The sequence below is a fragment of the Balaenoptera borealis genome (genome assembly GCF_965194805.1).
Source record: "Balaenoptera borealis genome assembly, chromosome: 3".
Lineage (NCBI taxonomy): Eukaryota > Metazoa > Chordata > Mammalia > Artiodactyla > Balaenopteridae > Balaenoptera > Balaenoptera borealis.
In genome coordinates this window covers 149007915-149033114 of record NC_138866.1, presented here as the reverse complement: position 1 = coordinate 149033114, position 25200 = coordinate 149007915, and the positions used below count along the sequence as shown (strand labels likewise).

Sequence of the window (25200 nt, the reverse complement as noted above, 5' to 3'; positions counted from 1 at the left end):
AGAATAGCATGGGCTGATGGGAGGATGGCCGGCTGGAGTGCAGAAAGCAAGGGGAGAGAATAAGAGGAGAAAAGGCTGGAGAGGGCAATGGGTTTACAATGCGGCAGGGCCTTATAGCCATGTTCAGTATCTTGTCTTCATCCCAAGGACGGTGGGAAGGAAACCACTGGAGCATTTTAAGAAGAGTGGTATGATCTGATTTGTAATTGAGAAAATTACTCACAGGGAGTCACTAGCCACATGAGGAGACGCTGAGGGTTAGCAGGTAAAGTTGTGGTCCCAGGAGACATGAGGGTAGGGTTGGGGTGGTGGCCCTGCTCCATATGCTTGTTTCTTGACTTTTTTACTGTCCTGAGTAAAAAAAAAAATCCTGCCCAGGCTCATGTGGGCAGTATGTTCTCAGCAGAAAATGGTCCTGCAAAAGGCCCAGAGGGGGGATGAAGATTAGGTTAGTCCCAGTGCCGGCCTTTAGAAGGGGATCCGGACCTGATACGTGGAAAGGAGATTAAGAGACTGCCCTTCTTTAAGCTCCACTTTTGCCATCTCCATTTCCCTTGCTCTAAGACGAGTTGATTAAGCCCCCATCCCATCTTTACCCAGGGAAGAGCCCAGAACACCTGCTGCGGGTGTAGGATCCTCCCTGCCCCACTGGCTTCCAGAATTTCATGGTGGGGGTACCCTGAGCCACCCACCTGGCGGTGGATGGCAAGATGTAAGGGGGCTATAAGGAGGGACATAGCCGTGCCCATCACAGATTCTGAAGACCTTGAGCTCAGACCTGAATGTGTGACCTTGGGCAAATCACTTCCTCTCCTGGGGCCTCGTTCCAGCATCTGCAAACTAAGGGTCGCCCCAAGTCCCCTCCAGCTGCGAGCGGGACTCTCAATCCCGCAGGCTGGATGCTTGCTCGCGGCACTGCGCCAAGCCCCCGGGTGGGCGTGGGGCGGGGGCGCGCCAATGCCGAATCTCAAAGGGAAGGGGGGGGTGCTCAGGAGGCGGGTGGCGACCGCGGGGCGGCGCCGGGGGGACGCCGCACACACGGCCGCGCCCCCCGCCCCTCGGCTGCGCGCCGGGCCCCGGGGGCCAAGAGGTTACGTAAGGAGCCGGGCGGCGGGAGCGGGGCGGGGCGGATACCGCCCGAGCGCGGCCGCCCAGCCCCCGGCGACCAAGACCCCGCCCGCCCGCCCGCTCGCGCCTGGTGGCGGTGGCGGCGGCGGCGGCGGCGGCGGCGGCAGGCGCGCAGCCTCGCGGAATGGAGCGGCGCCGGGGCTGAGCCGGGCGCGCACGGGCTGCCGCATGTGCCGCGCGGGGAGCGGCTGCAGAGCGGGCGGAGAGGGAACACGAGAGGCCCCGTCGGAGCGGCAGCCGGAGCAGCGCCGGAGATGGGGTGAGTGAGACCGCGCCGCGCGCGCCCCGCGCGCAGCCCCAGAGGGGCTGCGGGGCCGCGGCTCGCGTCCCCCGGGCTCGGAGCCCCGAGAGCGAGCCGGCCCCTACACCCCGCGCCGGGACCCTGGAGCCAGCGAGCAGTCGGCTCCTGAGAGCCTGAGGCCGCCTGACTCCGCGCCCGTGGCCTTTCCCCTCCCAGGCAGCCCGGGCGCGGGCGCGGGGGCACCGGGCGGGGACAGGCACCCTGGCCGGCCTCCGTGCTTCGGCCATTCCGTGGTCCCCTCGCTCCGGGCGCGATCAACTCCAGGGCCTGTGTTTTGGAGTCTAAGAAGCAGTTAGTCTTTCTGCACGATTGGGTTTATTACAAACAAAATGAAAATCGAAGTTTTCCTGGAAAGGGAACACACCAAATAATAATAATCCCCAGTGTAGTAATAGTGGACTTTGAGTCTGCTTTGAGATGACTGAGGATTTGTAGGTAAGGCTTCAGTCTTTGAAACAACTGAGTTGATGCTCAGGAGAGAAGTTGAAGTACTCTGTCGAAGTGACTAATGCTTCTGAGTATATAAAGTAATTTAAAAAGCAGAATTGATTTCTCCTTGGCGTCTCTCTGAGCAGTAGGCGCTGTGAGTCAGGGAGCCGCTGTGCTAATAACAAAATTAACTCCTTACATCTACTCACCTGATGTGAGCCCATATTGATGATGTGCTGTGCACACTCAGGGAACGGTTGCTATTCCCATTGTACAGATAAGGAAACTGAGGCCTGAAGTGGTGGGGTGATTTCTCCCAGGTTGGGCAGGCAGCTGATGAGTGTTTGTAGAAGGACGCTGAGCACATCGGCAGAGGGGAAGCCACAGCCTGACTGTGGGCTTGGGAGTGGGGGGTGGGTAAGTGAGCCAGAGTTCCTGAGTCTCTGTGTCCCCTGCTGCTGAGCTTAGTGGCCTTCAAACAGCACTTCTCAAGACCCAAAGACTTCTGCTGGGTGGGTCTAGAGAGCTTGCTTTCCTGTATGGGATTGGTGAGGAGTGGAAAGGGGAAGGATTGTCCTGGTGGCCTGACCCAGCTCTCATGGGTCAGTGGCTTTGTTGCACCTTACTCCTTGCTTTACTCCAGGTAAGTTTCTGGAGTCATTTTACCCAGTGAATTTTATCTATGTGGTCTGTAAAGTGTTTGGAGGAAACACAGGGAGGCCAAGAGGAATTTTGAGAAGGGAAGTGTGAGAACTCAAGACCAACATGAGCAGGTCAGTGGGGACAGAGAGGGGCCAGGAGATTTGCTTAAGACATTGGTGCGGATCCAGATTTCACACATACAGAAGGTGTGAGTGATTGTACCAGAGGCACCCTGGCTGGGAAACAGTTTTTCTGTAACATTTAGTTTTTCTGTAACATTTCCAGTGACCTCTTGGTCAGCGATGAAAGGGCTGCTCTTTGTGCAGTGGGAAGCTTTGAGGCTCTCAGATTTCATACTTTTAAAAAAAAATGTATGGGAAGAAGGAGTTGGCAAATGTAGGTCTCAAGATGGAAGATAAAAGGGATCTGGGTAATTTTAACACTCTCTCTCCCCCCTCCCCCCAGCCAACACAAAACCAACCCAACACACTTGCATGATCAAAAACAAATATTTAAGCTCTATGGTTGAGATCAAATAGTTCTGTTGAAATGAAAATGTTTACTCATAAAAGCTTAAAGAAAATGTCAGAAAATAATTTTTGTTTGTAGAGAAGCAGGGAGGAGTAGCTTGGAGATTTTGTTTAAACATTGAATATGCCTTTCATGTAATTTTAACATCATCTGATAAGTGTCTATTACTCACTTCTTGTAGGTAACAGTTGGTTTGTAACTCCTACCTACTTCTGCCATTTTTAATATATCCACCTCTTCTATAATTTATGTGAACGTACAAACCATGGCTGTAAGTTGAGATGGAGCTAAGGGCTGGGTAAGCAGTTCAGACAGAGGAGGGTGGAGGGAGCCATTTTAACCGAAAATAGAACCAATGTCATCCTTTCCGAGAGTTTAGTAGGATGGAGGGGGATGAACCAAGAGAGGGCAGCCAGTAGAAAATCTTGCTGTGATCCTACAGCTTTGTCATGGCTCTACTGTCTAGACATGACCAAGATTTAAGGGAAAAATACAAAAAAAACCCTGAGTTTATCTCTTCCCCACTTAAGATGCTTTTCCTCATTCAGATGTTCACTGCTATTTCCTGCTTCTCTTCTGAGAAGTATTTTGCATTAAGTGTGTGGTTTCCCCAGTAAGTTTGTGTTCTCACTCCCCAAGGAAGCTGCTTCATACCTTCTCCCCTTCTCAGACCTCTCTCTCCTCCCCATGCACACCTTGCCTCCCTTTTCATTGACAAAATAGAGCCACAGTCCAAGGAAAAGCCTCATCTTTCTGCCCTGCTACAGTCCCGTGTGCAGCTGCTCCTGTGTTTTCCTTCCCACCTGTTGTCCTACCAGAGGCTCACCCCTCCTGGTGGACCATTCATCCCATCCCCGTTCACCTTGTCAGGGAACATTTCTTGTTCTCTCAGCTTCCTCTCTCTCCAGGGTCTTTCCCATCAGTGCACAAACATGCTTTAGTTCAGTGCTGTCCAGTTGAACTTTCCACACTGATGGAAACATTCTGTATCTGCGTGGTGCAGTACCGCTGCCACCAGCCACATATGGCTCTGGGGCACTTGAAATGTGGCTAGTGCGATTGAGGACCTGATTTTTAATTCAAGTTTAATAGCCACAAGCGGCTAGTGGCCGCCGTATCGGACAGCACAGCTTTAGTGTCTCTCGTTTTACATCCCTGTCCTTCTTCTCTTCCACTTCTTTGCTCCCCTTCACCTGAAAACATCTCAAAAGAGATGTCCAAACCCACTGTCTCCATTCATTTCCTTCACCTACCATTGGTTAGCCCTTCACAGTCTATAGTCTGGCTTCTGTCCCCACCTCTTCACCAGAACTGCTGGGTCACTGATGACCTTGTCCTTGTCTTCCTCCCCTTCTCAGCAGCGTTCCTCCCCCATGGCCACTCCCTCCTCCTTCCCACCACACTCTCCTGGGTTTCCTCTTCCCTTCCTGATGGCTCCTCTTCAGTCTCGCTGCTGGTTGCTCCTCTTTCTGACCTCAGTGTGATGGGGTTGTTTAGGAACTTGTCCTGGTTCCTTTTCGCTGTCAACACTCTCTTCCTAGGTAATGTTATCCCATCCCAACCCAATCCCCCCATGGCTTTTTTTAATTTTAATTTTTAATAAATTTATTTATTTATTTATTTTTGGCTGCATTGGGTCTTCGTTGCTGCGTGCAGGCTTCCTCTAGCTGTGGCGAGCAGGGGCTACTTTTCGTTGCGGTGCGCTGGCTTCTCGTTGTGGTGGCTTCTCTTGTTGCGGAGCATGGGCTCTAGGCGCTCGGGCTTCAGCAGTTGTGGCACACGGGCTCAGTAGTTGTGGCTCGCGGGCTCTAGAGTGCAGGCTCAGTAGTTGTGGTGCACGGGCTTAGTTGCTCTGCAGCATGTGGAATTTTCCCAGACCAGGGATCGAACCAGTGTCCCCTGCATTGACAGGTGGATTCTTAACCACTGCGCCACCAGGGAAGTGCCCCCATGGCTTTAAGTACCATCTGTATGCTGGTGACTCCCATGTTTGTACTTCTAACACAGCCCTTTCTCAGGGCTTCCTGCTCTTGTCCACGCATGGAGCTCTTGATATTCCTTCCAGATCTCTCCTTCCCTCTTTCTTCCCCATCCCAGTCCATGGGCCCACCATCCACCCACTTGTAAGAGTCGTCCTTGATTCTTCTCTCCCTTACCCCTGACATCCAGGCTGTCAGTGGGTCCCAGGGGTTCTACTTCTGGGATATTATCTGGGGTGCATTCTCCTCTCCCTAGAATCATAGCTCCTACTCTAGTCCTGGCCACTGTAGCCTCCTTCCTGGACTAACTTCCTAACAGTCCCCCCAGCTTCCACTCTGGGGTGTCTCCAGTCCATTCTCCACATGGGAGCCCGAGTGATCGGCTTTTCAATCAGGTCACATCACTCTTTTCCTTAAACACCCTCCAGCTGACAGGCAGCTGGCTTGTGCCCCGCCTTCCCAGCCACTCTGGCCATCCCCCACTGCCTTCTGCTAACACTGGCCTCCTTTCTTTTCTTGCCCTGCCTGGGGGGTCTTTGAACTTGCTCTTCCCTGTGCGTGGAACGTTCTTGCCCTGACTCTGCAAATACCTTCCTCCTTCTCATCCTTGGTATTTTGACATCAGAATCTCCTGCTCAGGGAACTTTCCTGACCACCCCTGTTACGTGCTGACAGTAACCATACTTTTTGTTCCCACAATTGCTCACCACAGCACACCTGCTGTCGTTTGGGTTCTACCTACTTGTTTACCATCTGCCTTCCCCAATAGCGTCCTGAGAGGATAGGGTCTTCTGTTTTTCACCAGTGAATCCCAACAGCTAGCACAGTGTCTAGCACCTAATAGGCCCCCAATAAACTTTTTGATTGAGTTAATGCTTGAATGTGGTGGGCAGCCTTGCTTGGATACTGGCCTGGAAGTTGTGATGAGTTTTGGATTACCTTTTATATAGCACGCTAAATTGAGAGTTGCAAGGGCCAAGAGAGAAAGAAATCACATTTGGATGCAGTTTTCTTTTAATGCTAAAGCAAGCCATTTAGCTTTTATTGTGACTTCGGTTAATTTTCAGGCTGTCGGCTCTCACCCGAGCATTGGGGTTGTAAATTACCCTTTTACCCGCCTGCAGAAGGCTAATAGAAAAGCCATCTTGTCTGCTGTTGTGACTTGTGGATGATTTTGTCAGTGTTTACAAACAAGACCTACTGTATTTCTGTCTGGCTTCAGTTTACACTCATTTGTTTTGTTCAGCCAAGATTATGTTGCAATGTAACAATCTTGGTTATCTAACACTGTGGGCCTTCTTTTGGTAATCTATACCGATTAGCTTTCTTCTGATGACCATTCCTTCTCCTTTCATTTTCCACTCCCTCTGAATCACACCTAATTACACAGTTCCTACAAATTACAGACTTTTCTTTGGGGTTTGTGTTGACTAAAATAGATAACAGTCTCTCAGATATATTGAGGAAACTTGTCTTCTCTTGGTCCTGTTGTGGGGTTTTTTGTTTTGTTTTTTAATTTATTTTTGGCTGTGCAGCGCGGCTTTGGGATCTTAGTTCCCCTACCGGGACCATGGCAGTGGAATGCGTAGTCCTAACCCCTGGACCACCAGGGAAGTCCCCTGTTGTGGGTATTTTAAGCTTTCTGAGGTTCACTCAGTCCCTTCATCTGTAAGGCAATTGGAGAGTCTACTGGGGATCCGGGATGAGCTACTAACTAGTTCCTGCCCTTGTGGAGTTTTGAGGAAGAGGAGATAAGCCACATATACAAGTACCAGCTTTATGTGTGAGTTTCAACAAACTATTGTAATCCATAGGGTGTCAGAGGAACTATCTGGGGAACTTAGGAAAGATGCCCCAGTGCACTATGGAGAGATGCTTAGAGAGACCTTTAGCATGTAGGATCACCCTCATTATTTAGAAGCCCTTAGCATCACCCTGAGTGTCAGAGATGGAAAAATACACAGTACTTGGCATGGGGTAGACACTAAGTAGATATGTACTGAATGAATGAGTGAATAGGAATAAATGAATACTCACTTTGGGTTGACTTTCACTTTGGGAAGATGCCATCATTCTTGTTGGAAACAGTCCTGAAACAACTGGCCTTGAAGGTTTTAGAATGGAATTGAGGGCACATTTGCTGCTTGTGCACAGTCCCCTGAAGGAAGACCCAGAGCAGAGCAGGTGGTTTGCTTTTGTCTGATGGACTCAATGATTTGTGTAAATTACTAGGTTTCTTTTCTGTAATGGCTCCTGGGGAACTTAAGAGACAGATGTGTGGTCCCCCTTAGCAAATTTATCAGACCTCATCCTTTACCTTTATTCCTCATTCAGTTGTATGGCCCTGCCCTTGTTTTACCTTCACCCTTTTTCATCTACCACTTTTTTTTTTTTAACAAAATGTAAATAGCTTTGCTTTTTTCTAATTATAAAAATGTTACATGTTCATACTAAAAAATAACAGCATAAAGGAGGAAGTGAAAATTACTTGTCATCCCACATTGCAGGGATAACCTCCATCAGCAATCGTATGTCTGTCTTTGCAGACTTTTCCATGTATTGGAATATATATGTCTCCGTGTCTAGATCTATGTCTACATAAAACAAGTATATTTTTATCTAAATGGAATCATATCATACATCTGTTTTGTAACATAAGTTTTTCAACCTGAAATACCTTGAATGGACATCTTTCCATGCCAATCACTATAAATATACATCATCATTTAAATCCAAACCTACTTGGATTTGTCATTTTGCTGAATTTTATACATCTTTACAAACCTGCTTAAGTCCTTTCTAGAACAAGGCAGGGTATAATTTAAAAAATAAAAACGACATTTTGATAATCTTTTAAAGCAATTGTTTGCTTTAAATGAATTACTGAAGGAAAGAAATGGTAGAGGAAACCAGGATCACAATTAACGTTGGGTAATTTGTGGTGACTGTGTAATTTTGAGTGAGTCACTGCTCCTTAGTGAATCTTGGTAAGAACACCAAGGATTCGTCGTTGTTGCTAAGGGTGTTGGTGAACCAGGACCCAGCTGCTCAAACTGTTTCTGCTTGTTTGGAAATATCAGGGCAGAGTAATTCTGCTTTAAGACCTGGAGGAGAAGGCTCTCTACAAGCAGAAAGCACCCGTGCCCACCCCTTTGCCCCTTCTGCTGCAAAGCCCTTTGTCTGGTGGGCATCAGGCCCCTCCTGCAGAGATGCTTCCCTTGGCGAGGGGATTGGCAGGGACATACATACAGGAGGGACGGTTCAGTCCCTGCTTCAGTTGTCAGGCAATTAAAAAAAAACACCTGGGTAAATCCTGTGATATGTTACTCAGCCAGCATTGGCGTCTAAAACCTTTGGAGAAAGACTTCCTTTTGGCATATGGAGTGGGGATGGGATCTCCTTTTCCCTTTGAAAAGAAAAACTTCCTTCACCTTTGTCAGACGAAAGTGAACAGCAGCCCCCAAACAGATTTACAATGGAGAAAAAGCATTTTTCAGAATATTAGAACTCTCAGGTGTACCAGGTCCTGACCTTGCGGATCTTGAGGGTTAGACTTTGTTTTTTTTCTAGCATGAAAATAAATTAAGCAAAAAGCAGCCTCGAGAGGAATTGGGGCAAAGAGCTTCTAATCTGCATGGGTTTGGAGACGCTGGTCCCCAAGCCCCGTGTGTTCTGTGTCTACACTTACAGGTATTGCTCACGCAGGCTGCCCCCGAGTCGTATTTATAGACTTGGAGGCACGCGCTGGCAGCAGGAGCCGGTGTCCTAGCGGGTGTGCGTTGTGTGGGAACAGTGTCAGGTTGGAAACCTCTGCTGAATGTACGATGAAGCCTCCAGAAGTTCTGCCGCCGGGTGCTGTTAGTCATATGGTATCATTCTGGTAGAATTTATTTAAATTATATTTCAAATTAGCTTGTTAGAATAAAAATACGTGTGTGGGGAACACATTTAGACATTTGTCAACGACTAGAGATTTTTTCTTTTTAAACAATTTTATTCACAAGCCTGGTTGATTGTCTTCGTCTTCTTCTTCTCCTGAGGAATTGGGGACCATGGCGCCCCCTCACCCCATGCAGAAAAGCTTAGGATAAGGCATCGCCACCAGCCAAAGCAGTTAGCTTGAGAGCTGTGCAGTAAGAGACCCTTTAGTACCCAGGTGCCTCCCAACCAAGTTGAGGCTGAGTCTCAGCTACCAGAGGGGCTCTGACGGTCCCTCTTTTGTTGCCGTGTCCTGGGCAGATCTTGGTCCAGATCACCAGTGAGGGGCAGAACCGCCCAGCCAGCCCTTTGTCCTCCTTCCTCCCTTTGTGCTCTGGGGGAAATCTTGTCTGTGGGTTATGGGGTAGGGGTTGTCCATAGGGATCCAATTAATGAGGAATATTGTAGACCCTGCTGCCCAGGCATTGGATCCCTTTTGGAATTTTTAATTGGGAAAGCTTTTAATTGGGGTAGTTCAGATAAATGGAGAACAGGAGAGTTGTTTGTCCCGGGGGGGTGGGTGATGGAGAAAAGGTCCTCCTGGGGAAGAGGAATGGAGCCTGTTTCAGGAGGCTCCAAAAGGCAGGAAAAGGAGCTCCCGGTGGAGGTGGCATCGAGGCTGATTTCAGGTCATGGGTCTGAGGATGAGCTCTCTAACTCCTCCGAGTGGACTGAAGATAAAACTGGCTGTCTCAGCAAGATGAGTCCATTGTCACGGAAGGCCACCTGTCAGGAGGGCTCAGGGGGGCTCAGTACAGACCCCAGCCCCCCTGGTTGGCTGTGTGAGCTTGGACAAGTCATTTTCTCTCTCTAAGCTTCACTGTCTTCAGCTGTTAAAGGACGGAGACGATTAATGAGAAAAATGTGTGTAAAGCACTTAGCACAACGTCTCACACATAAATATTTCATCAGTGGTGGCCAACTTCACCGTGATCATCATGATCATTTCTGTTTTGGGTAGGAGGTTGGCAGGTGTACTCCTCAAGGTACTCCTGAGGTACCTTCTGGAGTACATGGTTGGAAATGGTCCATTCTTCATCTTTAATCCTCTTGGGCGCTCCCCGAGTCCTCAGCTGCTGGCCAGTCCTGAGTACTGCCAAGGTTGGCTCCCTGTCATTGGGTGACCCAGAGAATATGCAGTTTGCCTTCTGAAGCTCTCGTTCATATCACTAAGCCTCTCCAGTCGTGTGGGTGGAGGAATGTTACCAGCCAGTGGACAAGGAAGGTTAGGAAGCTGACCCACCCATCCCAACAAGAAAGCCAGTCTACCAACCAGTTGCTTTCATGGGGAGGTGCAAGTGTGGACAAAAAAACCAAGGAGTTCTCCCCCATTGTGGGCATCAGACTAGGTATTTGTGTTGCTGGTTAGGGAACCCTTCTTTGTATATTCATTCTTTTATTCCTTAAAGGAATCGTGGCCGTCTACCTTGTGTCAGGCACTGTTGTATGTGCTGGGAACAAACACAATGATGAACATCCATGGTCCCATGATGCTTGCAGTCTAGTGGGGAGGTGGACATCAACCAAACATTACCTAGTGGACTAACATGGGAGGGATATGGGACCAGGGGCCATGTGGACTAGACAGTAGTTGGTTTCAGAGGCTCATATCTCTGATTCCCACCCACTTATATGGATCTGAACTCCTTTCTCATCACCCTTCATCTGTTCATCAGCTCCTGTAGCTTTCTTTTTTATAATTAAAAAAAATTTTTTTAATTAATTAATTTTATTTTTGGCTGCATTGGGTCTTTGTAGCTGCGCGTGGGCTTTCTATAGTTGCAGCGAGTGGGGGCTACTCTTCGTTGCAGTGCATGAGCTTTTCATTGAAGTGGCTTCTCTTGTTGCAGAGCATGGGCTCTAGGCACGCGGGCTTCAGTAGTTGTGGCTTGCAGGCTCTAGAGCACAGGCTCAGTAGTTGTGGCACACAGGCTTAGTTGCTCTGCGGCATGTGGGATCTTCCCGACCAGGGCTTGAACCTGTGTCCCCTGCATTTGCAGGCGGGTTCTTAACCACTGCGCCACCAGAGAAGCCCACCCTGTAGCTTTCTTGACTCTTTGACCAATGGCCATCCCCTAGCTCTTGAGCACCTTCTCTGGGCCAGGCTCCAGGAGGACAGAGGTTGTTAGAACAGGGTCCCTGCCCTCCTGAGGCAGATGGATGGTGGGCAGCTAATTAGGGCAATGAGATAAGCCCTTGTATTGAAATATGGACAAGGATGAAATGCTTAACTCTGCAAGAAGTTAGACAAGTCTTCTCGAAGGAGATGACCTTGGAACTGAGTGTTGAAGGATGAGTAGGAGTTTCCCAGGCAGACAGAAAGGCAGAGCAAGGCAAAGCATTTAGATGGAGAGAGCTTCCCATAGGAGGCAGTGGAGTATGGAGGTCAAGGACAGAAACCTTGTACTCAGGCCTGGCTTGGCCATTCTCTGGCTGTATGACTTGGAGCAAGATACTGACCTTCTTTGACCTTCAGTTTCCTCATCTGTGAAATGGGAATGATAATAGTACCAACGTCATAGTGTGGTTGTGAGGTTTAAATGAAATACACATTGTGATGTGCGTTAGCTGTTAGTAGTGGGCAGGGAGGTGAGAAAGAATGTGAAGTACATGGTGAGTGTGGAGAAGGGGTCAGGAAGGTATAGACATGAAGGAAAGGCCTTTGTGCCAAGTGGTTGGGTCTTCATCCTGTGGGTGGCAGGGAGCCAGCCATGGGTGAGGCTGGAGGTGGGGGGAGCAGTTAGTCTTGGTACCAGAGAATGAGGCCTGACCCCCAGGGCAGTGGCAGGCAGTGGGCTCAGAGAGGAAGAGGTGACTTGGGGTAGGAGGCAGAACCATGCTGTATCCCATGGAATTGGACTTCAGTCTATACATAATGAGGGAACACTTTTCAGTTTTGAAGAGAAGAATGTTACTTGCATTAGGAAAATTATTCCAGAGATGGTAATGAAGGGTTGCATAGAAAGTTAAGAGATTAGAGGAAAGAGACCTCATAGGAACTAGCCACAGTCCAGGCAAGAAATGCTGAGAGCAGAAAGCAGATATGGCACAGACTTATGTAATGTAAACCTTGCCCTGTTCTGTTCTAGATCTGAGGCAGCTTCTAGGAATGTACATAATACAATAAAATAGAAAAATATATGTAAGACACCTTGCTGGAGGTGAGAGGTAGAAAGCCTGAACGTCTTTCCTGTAGAGTCGCTAAGTTAGGACACAAATTAAACTATTATTTAATGAGAACTTAGTGGGTTGGAGTTACCATGCAGAGTGTGTCTATATAATATCTCATTTAATTCTCACAACAACCCTCACTTTCATAGTTGGAGACACTGGGCTTGAGAGATTAGTGATCTGTTCAAGCTCCCAGCCAGGATGTGGCAGAGTTGGAAACCAAGTTCAAGCCTGTTTGAGAGCAGAATCCATGTTCTTAAGATGCACTTTCTGGAGGCTAGAGACTCCCTGAGAGTCACGTGGGAGGTGGACCCACGGCTCTTGATTGTTGAAATGAGAGAAAGGGAGAGGCAGAGTTGCCAGCAATTCGGATATTTCTAGACTGTATGGCTGAGTGGATGGTGGTGCCATTAACCAAGATTGGGAACACAAGAGGAGGTGCAGTTTTGGGGAGGGAATTGATGAGAGTTTAGTCTGGGGTGATTATGGTGAATTTCCACTTGTAGTGGGTCATATGGAGTGGCCTCTATCAGTAGAAATTCAGCTCTAGCACTTAGCAATTAGGATAGAATCAGAGGTACAGATTTGAGAGCCATCACCTCTGAGATGGATTTGATCAGCCAAGGAGAGAGTGGGTCAAGAAGGTGAAGATGGAACTCTGGGAAAGGATGACAGTTGAAGAGAAGGAAAAGAAGCCAGTGGGTGAGTCTTAGAGGTGATGACATTGGAGGAAGGCTGGAGGAGAGAGGTGTCACGGAAGCCAGGGGAGAGGAGGCTGAAAAGGGAGGTGTACTCAACAGGAGTGAAGAACCCAAGGTGCATGCTGCTAAATACCACTGTGAGGGTGGGAGTGTTAGGGCACTGATGGATTTTAAGAGCAGCTTCAGCCAAGTGTGAAGGCATAAATCCATCCGCAGTGATTTAAGGAGTGAGCGTGTGGTAGGGGAATAGAGAAGTCTGGCTGAAGATGAAGGTGAGTTTGAGGGTGAGTCAGGGTAGAAGGAAGACTGATTTTTATTTCATAAGTTGAGCATGTTGGAAGTCTGAGGGGGAAAGGAAAGGAGGAGGTTGAAGGCATTAGAGAAAGATGAGAGGCAGTGAGGTTGGCACAGTGAGGTTGGAGGCAGGAGGGAACTAGAACAAGAGCTTTCAGCTGGGAGGGTCATCCTTAGAGACCAGGCAAGGTGCAGGTATGGAGGCATTTTGAGGCTGTGGTGGAAAGGGGAATGAGGGAGCTGGGTCTACTGGCTTTTTTTTTTTTTTTTTTAATTTTATTTATTTTTGGCTGCGTTGGGTCTTCGTTGCTGTGCACGGGCTTTCTCTAGTTGCAGTGAGTAGGGGCTACTCTTCGTTGCGGTGCGCGGGCTTCTCATTGCGGTGGCTTCTCTTGCTGCAGAGCATGGGCTCTAGGCGCGTGGGCTTCAGTAGTTGTGGCATGTGGGCTCAGTAGTTGTGGCACACGGGCCCTAGAGCGTGTGGGCTTCAGTAGTTGCGGTGCAAGGGCTTAGTTGCTCCGCGGCATGTGGGATCTTCCTGGACCAGGGCTCGAACCTGTGTCCCCTGCCTTGGCAGGCGGATTCTTAACCACTGCGCCACCAGGGAAGTCCCAACTGGCTTTTCCTTCTCAGTGTGAGCTAAGGAATTGATCTGAGAACCAAGCGGTAGATCGGGAAGAGAGGAAATGCTTTGGTACAGCTGGTTGTTGGGGGTGGGGCAGGGAGTTAGCTGGGGCAAATACAGATTTGTGAGCAACCTGAGGGACTAGTTGGAGATTCAGGAATGTGAGTTTGCAAAGGTGCCAGTCACCACAGCTAGACTACTTGCCAACATCCAAGAGACCTGGGGGTAGGAGCAGAGGCAAGCAGTCCCAGACCCAGACGATGGGCAGTCAGAGACGGCCACCCTGGTTGGATTCCAGGTGCTTTGCTGTCCGCAGCTGTCGGGGATGCTGCGTGGGAGGAGGGGAGAGCCTGCTTCATCCCCATCAGTCCCCTTTTTGCTTTCGCGTCTCTGAGTAGCCAGTCACTGTTCTGTTGTTAATAATTCTTCCAGACCTTTTCTAAAAAATGCATTAAAGTTCTTGCCAGCGTGACTTCTTTGAGTAATGAGATCTGTAAGTTTATTAACCTCTGTGAGAAGTGGATTTCCTTGCTCCATGGGAGCAGATAATCTCTTGGAGGGAATGAACATTAATGTGGTGACCCGGAGGGTCAGCTCGACACCTGAGGGCAGAGGCAGGGTGGGGGTGGCTTATCTGTGCCCTCTGCCCCACCATCTGATGTAGGGCGTGTCCCATGGAAGATGGACTGAGTGCTTCTGCACAGCGCTGTCTCCTTGACCTCACTCTGAGTCTTGCAGTGGCCCAAAGCTGAGATGGTAAGAAAAACCAGACCATAACAAAACCTCATTTCTTTTGATGAGTCTGATTCTCTAAGTATGAGAAGGGGAAGGGAGGGCATGGGAACACTGAGTCTTATGCAGACAAGAATATCTAGACTATGGGTCAATTCACAGGGCGCCCAGCTAAGTAGAAATGATTCATGACTTTATCTTCTTTAGTTTGGCATTTCAAGCCTGCTCTAACCTAGCCTGACCTACCTGTCTTCTGTGTACCTGAATACTTGGCCCATGCCCCTCTGTATTGTTTATCACATAAAACATTTGATTATAAGACAATGGGTTTTTTTGTTTGTTTGTTTGTTTTTGGCTGCGCCTTGTGGCATGCGGGATCTTAGTTCCCTGACCAGGGATCACACCTGCGCCCCCTGCATTGGAAGCACAGAGTCTTAACTACTGGACCGCCAGGGAAGTCCCTATAATACAACGTTATATCAACATAATATCATAATCTGCTTCCCCCCAACCCTTGCCAATCGGACCAGCACAGTCCAATAGAAATATGAAGGCCACATATGTAATTTTACATGTTCTATTGTCCATTTAAAAAAAAGGCAAAAGAAACAGGTGAAATAAATTTTAATGTATTTTAAACACATATATCCAAAATATTATCATTTTAACATTTAATGATTTAAATCAGACATGGTTCCTCTTATTCCCATGGAATTTACATTCTAGTGAGGGAGACAGATTCCGCCTGTCTCTGCCCACTCCCAGCCCTCGCCTCCCCCCAACAACAACAAAAAAACCTCTTAAAAGCATCCACAAATAAAGTAACTGCAAGTCATGCTCAGTGCCATGAGAGAGAGAAGCAAGGGCTGAGACTGACTTTAGAATGTATGTTTATGAGCTGCCTCTGAAGAGGTGACATTTAAGCTGCTATACATCACTTGAAGAACAGGAGCAGCCCATTCTAGGTGGAGGAGCAGGTGTGAAGACCCAGCGTGGGAAGGAGCTGCCCAGAATGTTTGAGAAATTGAAATGAGACCTGTGGGGCTGGCTGGTAGCAAGTGAAGGGAGGGCACCCAGTCTGAGGTTGGAGAGAAGTAGGAAGGGATGAAGGTGGACGGGACCTCATAGGCTGTGGCATGGCCTATGGTTTTTATCTGAGATGCCATGAGATTGGATAAGACTGAAGGTTTTTTTAAAAATTTATGTTTTGGCCACGCTGCGTGGTGTGTGGGATCTTAGTTCCCCGACCAGGGATCAAATCTGCACCCCCTGTATTGGAAGCACGGAATCTCAACCACTGGACCGCCAGGGAAGTCCAAGACTGAAGGGTTTTAATAGGCCTGCCACACGGCCCTTCCTAATTTTTAAGAAGACTTCTCTGGTGCTCTGTGGAGAATGGATGGAAGAGGACGAGCCCTGAGCAAGAAGAAGTGACGGGGTTCCTGGGTTCCAGTTCAAAGAGGATGCTGACTGAGCCTAAGGTTGCAGAGGGGAGGGAGTGAAGTGGGCAGATTCCACAGATGGTTTGGAGAACTTTCAGAGGGATTGGATATGGGGTAAGGATAAGGGAGAGGGAGGAAATAAAGAGGACCCGTTTGGTTTGGGGGTTAAGCAAATAGTAGGTGTAGGGAAGCCTGCAGGAGGAGCAGGTTAGGTGTGGAGTGGGTGAGTCAAGGGCAAGTAACTGCATCATGTTAAGCCAGAGGTGGTGAGTGGAGCTGGGCAGAGGGCAGTGGATTGTATGCAGCTTGGGCTCAGCGGAGGTCAGACTGGAGGTAGATTGCGTGAGGTCACGATGGATCGGGAGGGTGGGCAGAGGGGGAGAGGGCTCAGGAACACCCACTGTTGAGGGGCCGGTAGAAGAGGAGGAGCCAGCAAGGAAGACAGAGGAGGAGCCCCCGGGGAGGGAGGAGGAACTGGGGCCGTGTCTCCAGGAGGAGGGCTTGGGCGTCAGTGTCAAGCGCTGCTGAGAAGTGGCCTGGGACTGGGTGGCATGGTGGCCGCTGGTGGCCCTGACCTCAGCCCAGTCAGTGACGAGGTGGGGCCGGACACCAGGTGGGCTGGAAGTCAAATGAGAGGCTGGAACAGGGGTTGCGTGGGGGATGCGTGGACCACTTTTTCAAGAAGTTGACTGTTTAGGGAGCAGAGGAATAAGACAACATGAGAGGCTGTGGGTAAAGGGAGAAGGTATTTAAGATAGGAGAACTCCAGCATGCGTGATGATGGCAGGAATGCTGCCCAAGAGAAGCGGGGTGACAGAGCAGCCCAGGCCTTGAGAAGATGACAGGCATGGGGTTCAGGGCATCAGGGGAAGAATTGTCCCTTGGAGCGGGGAGAGGGAGGCACCCTCTCCTGGAAAGGAGGGAAGGAGGCCACAGTGGGAGCAGATAGAGGCAGGTCTGGGTGGGGTGGAAGACGCATGAGTTCCAGTCCAAGCCTCCTGTTTTCTCCATGATGTTTGAGACAGGGTCATCAGCTCACAGCAAGGGGGAGGGGCTTCCCTGCTGGTGCAGTGGTTAAGAATCCACCTGCCAATGCAGGGGATGCGGGTTCAAGCCCTGGTCTGGGAAGATCCCACCTGCCGCGGAGCAACTAAGCCCGTGCGCCACAACTACTGAGCCTGCGCTCTAGAGCCCGCGAGCCACAACTGAAGCCTGCGCGCCTAGAGCCTGTGCTCTGCAACAAGAGAAGCCACTGCACTGAGTAGCCCCTGCTCGCCGCAACTAGAGAAAGCCCGCGCGCAGCAACGAAGACCCAACGCAGCCAAAAATAAATAAATAAATTTAGTTAAAAAAAAAAAAAAGGGTGGAGGACTGGGTGTGGGAAGTTTGAGAAGAAGAAAAAGGTGTGAAATTGGGAGCAGGTGGTAAGCCTCCCAGAGTAACCCAGGCTTTGTGGGCCATTGCAGAGCGACAGTTTGAGGTCCGAGAACATGCCATTAAAGTGAAACATGTCCACCCAATTTTGTGATGTTGCCCAGTTGCTTGGGTGTGGGCATGGGAGGCGGATGGCAGGACGCATCAGGCTGAGAGGCAGGGTATTCCCACGGGGTTGGGAACAGTGATAGCCCGTGGGAAGGGTATGGGCCATTCAGGGAAGGAAGGGAAGTCACTGAAGGGCATGGGGAAGGAGGCATTGGACTGGCGGAGGTCAAGGGGCTGAGTCCAGGGTGCTGGGGGCTATCCGTGTGGATGGTGGTGGTGACAGGAGGTGGCTGGAAGAAGCAGCTGGGCTCGGAGCTGAAGCCCCCGATCAATCACCGGAAACACCTGCAGGCTGGTGAGGGTGGGGAGGGGAGGCAAGTGTCTGGAATGGCCTCGCCTTCAGGGGCTCAGAGAGAGCCACGTGCTCGGGGGGCCACAAGGACACCAATTGCCCGTCTCCCCTTGTGTTCTGCTTTTGTGGGAGGCGAGAGGAACAGACGGGCTGTGCGTGGTGTGGGGAGTGCTATCCTCAGGGACCAGCCTAGTGTCCGTTAAGGCATGAAGGTGAAGGGACTATTCTGGCTGGACAGCTGGCGCCCGCTGATTGCAAGGACCTCAGTGAGGCCACAGAGGATTTGAGAATGTAGGGAGGAGCGAGGGACTGGCTCTGATTTGGGGATGAACAGAGCAGGGAGGACCGGGAGGCTGGATGATGCTGGGTGACTCAGAGGGTGTGGCCTCCTGGCTCTCCCCGAGGTAAAGGGGTGGGACGTGGGGCAGATCTTCCCGAGCATGTGAAAGACTTGGGGATTTTGAGTTGATGGTGAGTTCCATGTGAGTCCGCCCAGGTTGTGTGGTTGTCTAGAAGGCTGGCTAAAACTTTGAAGACCTCAGTCGAAGTATGAAAATAGCTATAATAGAGGTGATGGGTCTGCTTCACTCTGCATCTAGAATGTTGTATTTGGTTCTGGGTGTCAGAGTTCATCCAATTTAGGAGGGAGAGCAGAGCAGGAGGAGTCTGGCCACATGTTTCCTTAGGATGATTTGAAGGAAGTTTTCTTAAAATGAAGTCCCTATATGCAGTTCAGGGGTCTGTGAACACCCCCCCCCCGCCCCAACAAACCGTACGGAGCGTTGTATATGTGCATGTGCTTTTCTAGGGAGGATGGCCATAGTTTTTTGTGTTTTTTTGCCATAGTTTTTTATCAGATTTTCAAAGGGGTCCTTGACTCAAAAAGAGATTAGAACCACTTGTTTAAAGGGTTTGGGCATGTTCAGCTTAGAGAGGGGAGAACATGGGCCAAGAGGTAGGGGGAGGAGACAGCTGTTTCCATGTAGGTGAGCACTGCCATTTGGAGGAGGGGGATTTGCTCTTGTGGACAAGTCTGGGGGAACTCCGACCAGTGGGAGGGAGGCACAGGCAGCCGGGTGGGTGTCTGAGGGAGCCTGAGGGCACCTGTTACAGGTTGGGTATATACACAGGGCAGGGACAGAAGGAGGTGGCCTGTGACGGCTGCAAAAGCTTTGTCCGAACCTTCTTGTTCTGAGGAGCACACAACTCTGGGCATTGCCAGGTTTTCCTCAACCTCAGGAAGACCATGTTGTGGGCTGAGCTTTGCTGGGAGAGATGAACCCCCTGCAGGTGCTCAGGTATGCGGCTCTGGGGTGCAGAGGCCCCCTGGAAACCTGCCTGCCTTTTTGGAGACAGTGCATTAACTGTCCTTTTAGGGAGTGGGCCCTCCACCCGTCCTGGGGCCTCAGGTGACCCATCTGTGGTGTGGGGACGTGTTCCTTGGGCATTGCCTTGGGGTGTGCCTAGCCCCTCCCCATGTCTCATCCGGGGCTGTGAGCCCACCTCTGTGGGCCCTCAGGTGCCCACCTCGATGGCCTGTGGCATCTCTTCCAGGATGTGGAGTTGGGTGAGACGAGCACTGAATTGGACCTGGGGTTGAGCAGAGCTTGCTGTCTTAGGGGGGCCCCGTACCTCCCTGCAACCAGCGTGTTCCCAAGCAATAGCTGGGCTCCTACCTGACTTTGGCACCAACAGAATCTGATCCGCTAAATTTGAAAGTGACTCCCATGGGACAAAACTGATGATTAATCGAGCTTGGCCTTTGTCAGGGCTTCCTCCCTTTTTTTTCTTCTCTCTTTTTTTTTGTTTGTTCTTTTTTTAAAGCAGGCATGTTTCACCAAGGATGGACTATTCTGGAAAATTGGAATTGGACTCCCACAACCCGATTGAAAGCCATATCCCTTACTTCAAAGGAGGGAGCTAAAAAAAAGCCACTCCTTGTCTTCTCCCGTGAATTTTAAATATTCTGAAAGCTTTGCCCACAAAGGAAACAATGCCTTATTCCCTAAATAATTAAGTAGAGTACACCGAGCATGGCAGTGTGGCCCAGGCCTGGTCATACTGTACCTCTGGGAGCCTCTCAGGGGGAGAGCTTGGCTGGGTGCCCGAGGAGGTTCTCCTCTTAGAGAAAGGGATGCAGCTTCAAACAGCTGCCTTGCAAGCAGCCGGCAAAATTGGCACAGCCCTGGAAATGTCACGAAAGCGGCTGAAGGTGTCATGTGATATAATGCAAGTTTTCCCCTGAGAGGCTGCATCCATCAGCTGTTTGTATCAGCCCAGTGAATTCTTAGTTGGTCTTATTTGTCCCTTCACTGCCACGTGACTGCACACGCGAGACAACCATGGCCTCAGGCCACATCTGCATCCTCCCAACCACTGTAGTATTGGCACTGGTTTCTATATGTACTTGGTGGAGATTTCTGGAGACTCTGCAGGGAAGAGGAGGCTACTTTGTCTTCTGGCAGATGACCCTCCCCTCAGGAGCCATGGTGGCATCTCAGAACTGGCTGATTATTTCCCAGCTATCTTCCTGTTCTGTACTTACACAGGTTCTTTATCTGTGAGGCCACAGAATGGTGTGCTGGACAGACATAGGTCATGCCAGACGGTCATTGTGGTGTCTTACTTGGATTCTGTAGAAGATTGAGTTCTGCCAGGAGGAAGGGAAGTAATATTTGTTGATTATCTATAGGCATTATTTCATTTAAGCTTCATGTTTTATGGATAAGGAAATGAGTTCAGAGAGGTTAAGTTACTTGTTTAACGTCACACAGCCAGGACTCTGAGTGGGCTGGTGGTTATATACGTTGTATGACTCTGAGACTTTTACAGTTCCATGACAAAAACAATCTTTGTTTCAAAAGTACTTGAGGTTTAAAAGAAAAGAGGTGTGTTTAAGGAAGCTCTGTTAGCACACCTTCCAAAGGGCAGGGGTTATAAGCAGGTATTTAGTCTGATGTGAACCCATGGCTGTTCATGCAGCTGAGTTTTCTCTTTCTTTCCTTTTTTTTTTTTTAAATCCAAAATGTGTTTATTGGGATGGTTTCCCATTCATCTTGATTCAGGGTGCTTTTAGTGCTGCCTCTGTCTGAAGGAGCATCCTCCAGTAAGCCTTACTTTTCCTCCTGTAGGCTGGCAGAGGACAGTAGAGCAGCCAACGCACAAAACTGTTTGTGCATGGCTAAAGACGGTGGTGATTTTATAGCATTCTGGGCATTTCACATCCATGAAATAGGAATTGGGGCTCTGCACCAGGCGCTTCTTCTTGTGTTTCCTCTTCTCCTCCTCTGGAGAGGGATGAAGGAGATCCTTTGCAAGAGGTGCATTCTCGTGGGGAAGTCATCACCACTGGAACGCAGCTGAGTTTTCTACACATTTTGCCCTGAATCTCCCGAACCCAGTCCTTGGTCTTCCTTTTCTCATCCTTCTCTCTTCCAGTTTCTTTCTTCTCAGATTTCAGTAGAGTTTCTCAGAATGACTTAATTCTTAAGTCTTCTTGAGTTGTATGTTGCAATCACATCTATTAAGACAATGTTCAGATCACGTAGTAGGCATCTGAGTCCCCAATAAGTAAACCTGTTAGTCTGGGTCTATGTCGGATGAGTTATATCGATATTAATCTTGACACAGAGCAGGGTGGTAAGCTCACCAAAGCCCACATTGCTCTCACCTGCTTTTTGGCTGTGAATCAGGATCTTGCCCACACTTGCCAGGGGTTCAAGCTTTAGCTGATTGCCTGCATTGTTTGTCTGAAAGATGCACGAGAACATTTTTCCCCCAAATGTCCTGGCAGCTTTGCTGTAGCTGGGCCTCTCCTGGCTGTAATAGAAGGAGCTGCCTGTCAGGAACCAGAGCTGGAAGGTGCTTGAGTGATGTGATTTTCAGGACTGGTTTCCCTGTCAGCACTTTATCTCCACAAAAGGGGGTGGTTTTCAAGCCCCTCCATCCTAGGTGAGAGGTCAGACTAAGTCTGAAGTAGTGAAATTTGGTTCTGTTTGTGCATCTTACAAAAATTGTTTGGTTTATTTATATGTTTTTTTCCTAGAGCAAATCTCTTACCCACGAATGGCTAAACTAACCTAGTGAGTCATGAGTGCAGCTTGAAGAGGAAGTCACAGACTGAAATTATGATCTGAAACCTAGATAGGATCTCGTTAAGTGTCTTTTGCTGGGAGGAAGTTCATGGTTGAGGGTCTTCTAGGTAATCTGTTTTTAGAATGCACTTTTTCAGGTAGCCTCTGAAACTATTCTTGGTAACAGGTAAAATGAATTTCCCCCACATCCATGGGATCAAATATTTGCATGGCAGCAGCAGAAAGCACTGTTTATGCTCAGATCTCCGTGTCTATGGGCTTCTGATGCTTCATGCTTGGGTTTTTCAGAATCAACAGCTTTATTTAGGTCACCTGTATTCAGGTGGCAGCCCAAGGGAAGAGAGGTGCATCCAAGCAGGCTGGGTGGAAGCCTGCAAGCAGCAGGTTAGCCCAGCAATGCAGTTCTTCAATATGAGCTTTGCTCCTCCATTCCCTCAGTTAAGTAATATTTACTGAGTACTTCCAGGGGTGACTAAGATGGATTTGGCCTCTGTCCTTGTAGAGCTTACAGTATAGCAGGGGAGATGGATATTGAATAATTACAAAAGTAAAATTCATTCATTCAACAAGTGTTTGTTGAGTATCTGGTATACCAGGTGCTGCACGTGGTGAACCAGACAAGAATCCCTGCCTTTGTGACACTTACATTCGAACGAGTCACACGATAAATCACACTATAACAAATAAGTAAATTTTATGGCATATTAGAGGTGATAAATGCCATGAGCAATAGAGCAGGTAAAGGTGATTGGGAGTAGGAACCGGGCGGGGTGGGTGAGTGGGTGCCAGTTGCAGAGAGTGGGATGCATGGGATGAAGATGATAGAGGGGTTTGGAGTTATTGATAAACGACAGGTTTTGACAGGGAGTTGGAGAGGCTGAGGGAGGTTCAGGCAGTTAGGAGGCCAGTTGGAAGGATCATGTATGTGTGGGTCGAAATGACTGAGAATCAGGACAGGAGTCGTGTAGGAGAGAGGGCCTGTGATCCTGAAATCATCAAGAAACGAGGGGGAGTGACACGGGGCTGGTGGTTGACAGCAGCAGTGAGGGGTAGAGGATGACAGAGTCTGATGACAAGAGATTGAAGACCGGGGACTTTGAGGGGGGAGGGAAGTGCTGGTGAGGAGCCTGGTCATCCAGCTGTGCTCTGCAGGAGAGGTACAGGGTGTCGCGAGGGCAGATGGTAGGGGTGTCTGGCCTGGAAGGGAGAGGCTGGGGAAGGCTTCTGTGATAATTTATAATAAATATATATTTGGTCTTCGTCTTGTTCCTGGCACAGAGCTCCTCAAACCCTTGGAATTTCCTGTGAAGAGAGCCTTAAAGGCGTCTTGTTATGTTAATGAGGTGACTTGGAAAGCACCTGAGGATGGTGTGGGGGATCCAACCACATGATTGGAGGGTTGGAACTTTCAGCCACCCTCCCCCACCTCTGGGGAGGGGAGAGGGACTGGAGGTTGAATCAGTCGCCAATGATGTCATCAATCATGCCTCTGTAACGAAACCTCCATAAAAACCCAAAAGGGCAGGGTTCAGAGAGCTTCCAGATTGGTGAACACGAGGGCATTTGGGGCGTGTGGCACTCAGAGGGAGCAGGGACATTCTGAGTCCTTTTTCTATACCTTGCTCTATGTGTCTCTTCCATCTGGCTGTTCCTGAGTTATATCCTTTCATAATAAACCAGTGATCTAGTGAGTAAAATGTTTCTCTGAATTCTGTGAACTGCTCTAGCAAATGAATCAAACTGTTGAGACCCTGAATCTGTCACCAGCTGGTGAGAAGCACAGGTGGTAACTGGACTTGTGATTGACATACGAAGTGGGGGCGGGAGGGGGTCTTGTGGGACTGAACCTGTGACCTGTGGGATCTGACCCTCTCTTCAGGTGGATGGTATCAGAATTGAGTTGGATTGTAGGACACCCAGCTGGTGTCTCAGAGAGTTGCTTGGGGAAAACCCACACATTGGAATTGGGTGGAGGGACTTCCCTGGCGGTCCAGTGGTTAAGACTTCACCTTCCAGTGTGAGAGTGCGGGTTCCATCCCCGGTTGGGGAGCTAAGATCCCACATGCCGCGTGGCCAAAAAACCAAAACATTAAAAAAAAAAAAAAGCAATATTGTAACAAATTCAATAAAAACTTTAAAAATGGTCCACATAAAAAAAATTTTTTTTTAATTAAAAAAAAAGAAATTGGATGCAGAATCTTAGCTTCCCAGAGGAAGTGCTGTTTGAGAGGGTGGTGGGTGGGTAGATGTGGTCCAGAAAAGGTCAATAGGGAGCACGAACTCTGTAATGGTCAGGAGGAGGCCTGCCTCACAAACCAGGGGTGAGTGTGGACAAGGAGCTGGAGAGAAAAGGGGGTTTCCTGAGTTAGTTGTTTAGTGCTGCAGTAGGAGGAGACCTGTTTGGGTGACTGGTGGCTGCATAGAGACCCAGGTGGGCCAGATGGAGATTCTCTGTGGCCACCCAGGAGGCCAGCTGTTGAAGCACCAGGTGGGCCAGCTGCTGCCTGCTGCCCCATCTTACTGCCTGGTGGGTGGTTCATCAACATGGTCCAAATAGGCCCCAGGGGCACCTTTAGGAGTTGTGAGCCTTTGGGCAGGAACCTGAAGGTTTGGGGAACTCAGGAGGTATTTTCTGGGTTTTCTCCTGACTGTGGAGACTTTGGGAAGGACTGTGGGGTTGCTGCTGGTGAGCAGGATTTGGATTTCTGGATCATTCCTTAAGGCCTGGGATGACAGCCTTGGTGAGAGATGGATAAGGATGAACCTGTTTGCCCAGAGACCCGCTGAGGTCCTCAGGAGGGCTTCTGCCTGAACATGGTGGCAGGGGAGGCAGCCTGGGGAGGAGGGTCAGGGAACACAGGTGTGGGGCCTCATGGAACAAGTGGGAAGGGAGCCTGAGGGGTGTGTTGGGTTTAGGTGACCCAGGTGACTCCCGCCTGATAACTTTGTGTGCCCTTGGGTGCATTACTTAATCTTTTTTTTTAAGAAATTCACGGTCTTTTATTTATTTATTTATTTATTTATGACTGTGTTGAGTCTTCGTTTCTGTGCGAGGGCTTTCTCTAGTTGTGGCAAGTGGGGACCACTCTTCATCGCGGTGCACGGGCCTCTCACCATCGCGGCCTCTCTTGCTGCAGAGCACAGGCTCCAGATGCGCAGGCTCAGTAATTGTGGCTCACGGGCCCAGTTGCTCCGTGGCATGTGGGATCTTCCCAGACCAGGGCTCGAACCCGTGTCCCCTGCATTGGCAGGCAGATTCTCAACCACTGTGCCACCAGGGAAGCCCCATACTTAATCTTTTCCCCCTGTTTTCCTCTGT

At 49.5% G+C, this 25200-nt stretch overlaps 1 protein-coding gene and 1 pseudogene across 8 annotated transcripts in view; one reads left to right on the top strand and one right to left on the bottom strand.

Moving 5' to 3' along the window:
- The first annotated feature begins 884 nt into the window (after nt 1-884).
- The window catches only part of HOMER2 (homer scaffold protein 2), a 96658-nt gene continuing 72342 nt past the window's right edge, over nt 885-25200 (top strand). For 2 of the 7 annotated variants that reach the window (XR_014243486.1, XM_082388519.1), the window contains exon 1: nt 885-1387. Coding sequence is in view for 5 of the 7 variants with exons in the window: in XM_082388519.1 (XP_082244645.1) it covers nt 900-1387 (488 nt within the window). In the remaining 2 variants the exon portion in view is untranslated. The remainder of the gene's footprint in view (nt 1388-25200) is intronic. The other 5 variants (XM_082388518.1, XM_082388516.1, XM_082388513.1 and 2 more) reach the window with 5 other exon arrangements.
- On the bottom strand, nt 17318-24792 carry LOC309627029 (small ribosomal subunit protein eS27-like pseudogene; annotated as a pseudogene). The gene has a single exon. The product of its transcript is annotated as a small ribosomal subunit protein eS27-like pseudogene (transcript).